Genomic DNA, 8,293 nt, shown 5'->3' on the forward strand with positions numbered 1-8,293 from the left:
ATGATTCCGGCCACCATCGGCGATTTATGACATACTGGGAAAAGAGTTACAGAAAAGCTTACAATCATTTCATTTTCTAGAACGGTTTTTTTTGTCTTTTCTTCCGTCATAAACCTTAACTTCTATTTTTGGTTTTCATTTAGAATTTCTGCCTTTATGGTCAGTCTCAGTCTCTTGACAACTCTCCTCTAGTAAAGACGTCCACTATCCAGTGCTGTCTTACTCGTGGTGTACTTTCTCCTGACCAGTCCTGATCTGTCAAACTCTACCTTTCTCTGAAGGTAACACTTCTTGCAATATTCCCACAAGTTGCTGTCCGGTTTCCGGTACTACTGAATCAAGCGATTGTGATCTATGTAATGGGAAATTATTCCTACTTACGCGATCAGATGCATCGCCAGAACTCATTCGCCTATGCCGTTGTTTTAATATCTACGATTCCAAGTAGCTCGTTCCAACGCTTCTTGCTTCGAGTAGGCCAGGTACATAAAAATGTTGACCTACTGAAACTCTGCAATCCGAAGCCCATCGGCCGCTCAACGATTTGTTGATGTGTATTCCTGACCAGTCTGCCGGTCGCTTACTCCCGAAAAACGCAACGTCGTGCCGTACGTTAACTTTGTTTCAATACTACCTCACAGCGTACGTAGATTTCAGATTTTAATGCGAACGTCACTCAGTACATCGACTTGAAAATTTTAAATACCCTTACTATTGTAGCCGAACCCCGCTGCCACCAAATGTTATACCGTGCGTGGGGGGTACTTATATTTATTGTAGGTTCTAGGCTAAAGGGGGAAAATCTCGCCAATAGTTTATAGATATTTAAATATGAGAGTTTATTACTTTGACAATGTCATCTGACCGATTACAATGATTACGACTAACACACGTCGGAGCCCGATTTGGATCTCACCTTTTGCATACCCAAACGGCCTCTTAAATACATAATTGTTTGTATGTCATTACTTAGTCAGCATAATCCAATTATGCTGGCAAGTTTCACAAACAGTGCTGTCTGTCCATTTATTCAACAATAACGCAATTGACCGAATTCTGGGGCATAGCACGATCAACAAAATTGGATTCCCTTTTAATTTACTACTTGCCTTCCACAATGAACGTTCGTAGAGTTACGGCAGGAGATTCTATTTATTAATAATGATTTAATAACGAATTACAGAAATCGTACGTTGTAAGTAAATCCGTGTTTATCAATACGGAAAATTAGGATATTTTTTCTACCAGATGATTCGAAAGCATGTATCTGCTATCGTCCTAATTATTTCTTAATATTTTAATTACTACGGATTTTGTTCCGGGGTAGGTTGTTATTTACATGCTCATTCTGGTGATCCGGAAACTGTTATTGTTTGAAATGTCAAACGCAAATTTAGTCCTGAGAACTTCCAGCTTTACATGTGAGCTTTGAGTAATCAATCTCAAGTTTCCTCATCTTCTTCTACTGCAATTACGAATTTCCGAACTGTCGACATGAAGATTTGCCGCCATAAAGGCACTTATTGAACCAGAGCACGCCACTGAGGAAGTTTCCTGCAATTACGAACAGGTGGAAAACGCGGAAACTAGAGGCGAGCCCCCGGCCATCCTTTGTTACTAAGGACGAAACCTCCATACACGAGCTAAGTGGCCACAGCGCCCCAGACGATAAACAACTATCTACTTATGCCAATCCGGACCCCAGCTTCGACTCGACTGTGTTTTCCGCTTTCCTCTCGTCTTCATCCGGAGTAGGCGCGATCAAGAAATCTTCAAAAATCCAAGGAAAATCCACTCGACTGCAGCTGCCCGTAGTCGTAACAGGAGTCTTTCAGACGACAAGATCCGGGAATTTCTAAAACGTAAGAGAGAGCGTGAGGAACTCAACGCCGACTCTTCACTTCCATCTCCAACGACCCTGGTCACTTCCTTAAGAACTCTCCATTCTTGTCAATAGTTCCCACTGCTCCCGAAATATCGCCGATCCCAAACTCCTCTGTCCCAGAATACCTGGTTCTGACGAATCAGCTCAAACAGATGCGATCGCAGATGAATCGCGCATCAATGCTCCTTGGGGCAGAAACTGACTAGCGCCCAGGATACAAATAAGGCTCAATTCCACAAGTTACGCCTCGATATTCAGAGGGGATTCTGGAAGATAGCCACTTAGTTAAAGTCGCTTAAAAAAAGAGGTAAACCAAAAAATAGATCTAGCGAAACAAGTGGAGCTCAAAATTACTATCGGTTCAATGGAGATTGAATGGAGATTGGAGCAGCAGGAGCGCTCACTCAGGAAATGCAACATTGCCATCAAAGGTTTTTCCAGCCAACCCTTGCTGAAGTTCAGGACGTTCTGAAAACCCATTTCGATGTCGACATTTGTATTGTCGGAGTTAAAGAGCTGGGTAAAGGACCCTCCGAGCTACTCGCAGTTGCCTTAAGTAACCTATTTTACAAGCAAGACATTCTCAACTTCAAAAATAAACTCAAAGGTATCAAAATTTTTATCGAACTCGATCTGACAAGACAGAAGCAGGAAATATCCACTACGATAAAAGCAATTGCCAGGGAAAAGAAAGATCAGAGTCACTTGGATAAGATTCGGTACAGTAAGTTACGACTCGATGAGAAATGGTATCATTGGAACTCAGCCAAAACTCCCTCGAAGAAAAAACTCGTGTGCCTTCTCATGCTGTGGCAGCTTTATCGGTACCCACATCCTCACTTGGTATTTCAAAAAACTATTTTCATGCAGCGTCGTTTTCTGGAACTTTGAAGGTATTAAAAATATATCCACCAGCTGTCAGAAAGTCATTGCACTGCAAACCTTCTCTTCTGCTTCCTAGTCTTCTCAGTATTCAACAAAATTTCTGCTGCCCGGCCTTAGAAGTGCACTCAAGAGACAGAGAGAGATAGCGCTGGTCACCTCAACTCAGTCTCCAGAAAATTTAAAACCGAGTTAGTTCACTCTACCAGATGGTGATCAATTTCCCGTATTTACTTCACAGATGGGAATGCTATAATAGGGAGGAAACTTTTCTGAAATTTATGAATAAAAATGGATTAGTTCTCATTAACGGTCGCTCACCCAGCGACTACCCAGGGAATTGCACCGATATCAGCCGTGGAAGATGAACAACGACCGACTTCTCGTGCAGAAATTTTCGAGCCTGCAGACTTGGCTAATGTATTGGCCAACATCTGTTTACCGATACTCGGTTTTCGGATGCTTGGCCAGCATCGTTCGCCGATATTCGGTTGTTCGATATTCCACCAATATGTTCGGCCACATCGATTTAACGAGGTTCTGTTGAGCGATGTTAGTCCAACGATAAAGTCCCAATCTGTTGAATCAATATCTATTGGTCGATCATTAGCCATTCATAGCCCTTACGTAGCTTCCCCAATATCCGTCACTTAAAATAATCATTGAGTATAATTACATTACAATTAACTTCAAACAATGAAATCCATTGAAATTTCATCGGAATCATCATTCATTGAGGCCAGATAAATAAGAATTGAAAAATTCGGAAAAGGATGCTTGATCAGCATCGTTCGCCGATACTCGGTTGTTCGATATTCCGCCAATATGTTGGCCCACATCGATTTAACGAGGTTCTGGTGAGCGATGTTGGTCCAACGATAAAGTCCCAATCTGTTGAATCAATATCTATTGGTCGATCATTAGCCATTCATAGGCCTTACGTAGCTTCCCCAATATCCGTCACTTAAAATAATCATTGAGTATAATTACATTATGTTATAGACCCGAGCGGTTGGGTTCGATGATAGAGATAGATCACTTGTGGATAATTAGAAATGAATATCTCTCAGGGAGATTCAACTTTTTAACGATTAAACGATTTATTCAATAAATATAGTCTTTGATTAATGCCGTAAATATCAGGCAATATGAATTACTAAATCTATGAAGTCGTTTTTATGCTCGTATTACAAGACTTAGGTATTAAGTTAGTGTTTAGGGCGTGGACTAGTGTGCGAGAGATTGTAGGTTCAAGTCTCGTCAGGTATACAATTTGAGTCCGTCTATTAGGTTTCTCTAGGGTTGCAGTACGAGCGTAAAGAGGACAATACTGGGGGGCCTCACAATTACCGCAGTGGGGAGCGTCCCATGAAGCGTCTGTTAAATAGGGAAATGAGAAAAATACCCGTCACGATTAATGAACAATCAATTAACAACGCAAACTTGATGACGAATTGTTCTCATTGGAATTTCACGATGACATTGTTCTCATTGGAATTTCACGATGACATTGTTCTCATTGGAATTTCACAAAATTCTGCTAGTTTTCTTTCTGCATCGACTGTTTTCTGAAGGGTGCTCTACACCCATATATAACCAAAATTTACGTTTTTTTAATTTTTTCGGAGGACTTACTATCGAGTTGAGGTACGAAAATATAACATTTTCGCGTTCTGTCATTATTTAATGACTCACGGAGTTTTCTGGTGGTGCAAATATTATGCTGCGTCTTTTCTCCGAAAAAGAAAAAAAATGATCGAACCACTACAAAACTTTGTGAGCCATTACATAATGACAAAACACAAAAACGTTATACCGACAATTTGCTAAAAAAAATCAAAAACGTGAATTTTGGCTATATATCGGTGTGAAACGTCCTTAAATAAGCACAACAGAGGTTAACTTAGAATTATTTTTCGATGTATTTCCCTCCTTGTTGTTTCTAACTCTCTTATTGTCTCTTGTTCATGGGAACTGAGAGAATAAGAATGGATTTTTCGTCAGAGAAATTAATATATCAATGAATTTTTTTTCGGTGAACCTAAACCATACATTTACCAATTTTTGTTATGTCCCAGATTTTCATCACTTGCGTTATTGTTCAATATTTGAACATACATCATTGTCAATGTGACACTTGCCTGCGTAATTGGATTATGCTGACCAAGTAATGACCCATAAAAAATTATATATTTAAGAGGCCGTTTAGGTATGTAGAGGGCAGATGCAAATCGGGCTCCGATATCTGTTAGTCGTAATCCTTGTCATCAGTCAGATGACTCAATTAAAGTAATAAACTCTCATATTTGAAATTCAGCGCCGGAGTATAACTATTGTTAGTTGAATGATTTATGGAAAACAGGAACACGAATTTTTGACATGAAAATATGGAAAAGCTAAATCAGAAATGGTGAATGTAATTGAATATTTTTATATTTTTCATGTTTAATTTGGACGACATTAGGTTTGATTTTTCATTCTTATCTTGATTATGTTATTAATTTATAATATTGAAATAGGAATAGAAATTCATGGTGTAGATCTTTCGGCGACACAATGGTTTTTCTTCACTAGAATAACCGGCTCTGATCCTATTACGGATACCTCTTATTCCGCCACGTTCACCTACTCGTTTATAACCATAAACAAAGTTGGAACAGTCTTGAGAATGGCCACAACGATAGGAACTGATTCATTAGTTCTCTTAAAATGCAAGAAACACTCCTACTCTCGATTCAAGGATGCAGTATCCCTACACGTCTGTCCGTTCAGCTATTTATTACTATTCAATAGATTACCGCACACTATATCGACTCTGTTGCGAATTATAGCATGGGAGGACCGAAAGAGGCAGATCGATCCCAGAAAGTAACCTCCACCAAGTCAAATTATCGCTCCGACGGTTGCTTCTAGACTGGTTTGTCATTTCAACTTTTGGAAGCGCATCGGTTTCTGGTGGTTACACGAATCCATTTTCAATTAATGGGGATTATGACATGATTTTCCGACTCCTTATTCTTATAGGAAATTGTCCTGCCAATTCAGCAAATTTGGCAGCACGTGACTTGGCAGGTGAGGTTCATTGCCCTGATATGTATCACTCTGGCACAAACGCGAGTGTACTGAGCTGTATGATGAGAAATTGAATTGATTAATGAAAAGTTAGAATTTAAGAATATTTATTGAGAGCATTTGCAATTATGGATATCTCTGGAAAATGTAGGAAAAATTATATACATATGTTTCCGGACGTCACAGCCAAATTACTATTGAAGATTCAAAAATACTTTGACGATTAAGGGGGCCGGGGGGGGGGGGGGGGGGGGTTGGTTCATGACTGAACATCAGTTAATGGGATTGTAGTAATGGACTATGCACAATGCGATTGAATTTTATGTCAGATACTGCGTATCAGCTTCTGAATATTGTAGCTCTGTTGATTTCTCCATTGTAGCCTTCGCTACATTACCTACCCGCGGTACTGTTTCTATATTACCTGCGGGGCCTAGGTCGTACTCCCGTACGGTGGCACTGCGAATACCAGAGTGGGGAGCACTTGGGACTACGTCACACGACGCTTCTCCCACTCAGCACTGCCAGCTATATAAACGCCTACGCGAGTTCTCTCGACCAGTTCGTGCTCGGTCTTGCCTTGAGCGCAGAACTACCTGGCTAGCTATCTAGTTCCTGTAGCCTTACCTTCTAGCAATCCTACGCACTCTGTACTACCTGGACTTTCTCTCCTTTCTCAGAATTGAGAAGTGGCCATCTCACGGTACAAGACCGTGCACTCACCGCTATCGGTCCCCTTCCTCCTATTCCCGGACGAAGGGACGGTTGCTCTCTGTTTGTTTCTCCCCTTTATAGGGTTGAAACGTGATTTCTTTTACGTCCACCAGTGCAGTTTGGTCTGTTCTCTGTTGAGTTCTCTCATCATCATGCCTATCACTGATGATACGGGGATAATGGCAGAAGGCCCAGCCACCTCTGCTATTACCATCCATGCCCCTCGGTTTGCCATGGATAAGCCAGCTCTCTGGTTCGCTCAGGTAGAAGCGCAATTCCGTATCAAAGGAATTGTCACTGAGCTGGACAAATTCAGCTATACGGTGTCCCTGATCGACACACGTATAGCTGCCGAGGTCGAGGACGTCATAAATTCTCCTCCTGCTACCACGCCTTTCCAAGCGCTAAAGAAAGGTCTGGTTGAGCGATTCACTAAATCGCGACAGGCCAATCTTCTCCAGCGGCTGGACCGCGAGAAGCAAGGTGATCGTTCTCCTTCCCAGCACCTTAGATACCTGAAAAGCCTGGTCCCAGACATCGATGAGGAGGTATTGAAGGTCATGTGGCTCTCTCAGCTACCTAAAGCAATCCAGATGGGTGTCGCCATACAAGCGTCCGATGTGACAGCCGAGAAACTTGGCGAAGCAGCGGACAGCTTGCACGAGATCCTCCAACCCTCCAACGTTGCTCCGGTCTCCAACGTAGAGCAACAGATCGCTGCGTTGACGCGCCAAGTCGCCACGCTCACGGCACGACTTTCACGTGACAGGGAGAAGCCCTCTCACTCACGCAGTCGAAGCCGTAGTCGATCTCGCACTAGGAAAGTGGTTAAGGATCTCTGCTGGTACCATAAAAAGTTCGGCAAAAATGCTAAAAACTGCAGCCCTGGATGCACCTTTTCGGGAAACTCGAACTAGAGTCGTTGGTGGCGACAACTGACTCTCTCCCATTTTCTTGCCGCCTGTTCCTCGCGGACAAAACCACGCAAGAACGCTACCTGATTGATGGAGGATCCGATCTGACTTTGTTCCCTGCACGCGGTAAAGTGAAGCCGACTGGTTATCAGCTTTACGCAGCAAATGGAACGACCATTGACACCTACGGTCATGTTCTGATCAATCCTAACCTGGGATTACGTCGAGACATGGCCTGGCAGTTCGTCTTGGCAGATGTCTCTCATCCTATCATCGGAGCCGATTTCCTGTACCACTTCAATCTGTTGACGGACCAACGAAACGGTCGTCTAATAGATGGTACTCCCGGACTCTCGTCAAAGGGTGAGCTTGTCAAGTTACCGCCTCCCATGGTGAAGACGGTCGATTCGCTCTCTAATTCCAACTGGCATTCTCTGCTGGGGGAATTCCCGGACATCACGAAGCCAGATGGCCAGCTCAAGGTGTCTGCGCATACCACGCAACACCACATCTGAACAACTGCTGGGCCTCCCATTTCGTGCCGCACACACCGTCTGGCCCCTGAAAAACTCGCCATTGCTCAGGCTGAGTTCTCAAAAATGGTCAAACTCGGTGTTGCGCGACGTTCGTGTAGTCCATGGGCCTCTCCTCTTCATCTTGCTACCAAGAAGAACGGTGAATGGCGACCATGTGGGGACTACCGCTCTCTCAATGCAAGGACGATCCCTGACAAATATCCTGTTCGCTATCTGGAGGATTTCACGGCAAATCTATATGGCAAGTCAGTTTTCTCGACAATCGATCTCGTCAAGGCGTTTAACCAGAT

The 8,293-nt window shown here is 42.9% G+C and overlaps 1 protein-coding gene across 1 annotated transcript; it reads left to right on the plus strand.

Moving 5' to 3' along the window:
- The first annotated feature begins 6,732 nt into the window (after positions 1–6,732).
- Positions 6,733–7,470, plus strand: LOC105271820 (uncharacterized). Its single transcript, XM_011313588.1, has one exon. The coding sequence runs from the start codon at positions 6,733–6,735 to the stop codon at positions 7,468–7,470; it is 738 nt and encodes a 245-aa protein (XP_011311890.1).
- The last annotated feature ends 823 nt before the right edge of the window (positions 7,471–8,293 follow it).

This window comes from Fopius arisanus, unplaced genomic scaffold (assembly GCF_000806365.1).
Source record: "Fopius arisanus strain USDA-PBARC FA_bdor unplaced genomic scaffold, ASM80636v1 scaffold00125, whole genome shotgun sequence".
NCBI lineage: Eukaryota > Metazoa > Arthropoda > Insecta > Hymenoptera > Braconidae > Fopius > Fopius arisanus.

Coding starts and splice junctions, on each gene's coding strand:
- LOC105271820 (XM_011313588.1), top strand. CDS start 6,733: ATGGCAGAAGGCCCAGCCACCTCTGCTATTACCATCCATGCCCCTCGG.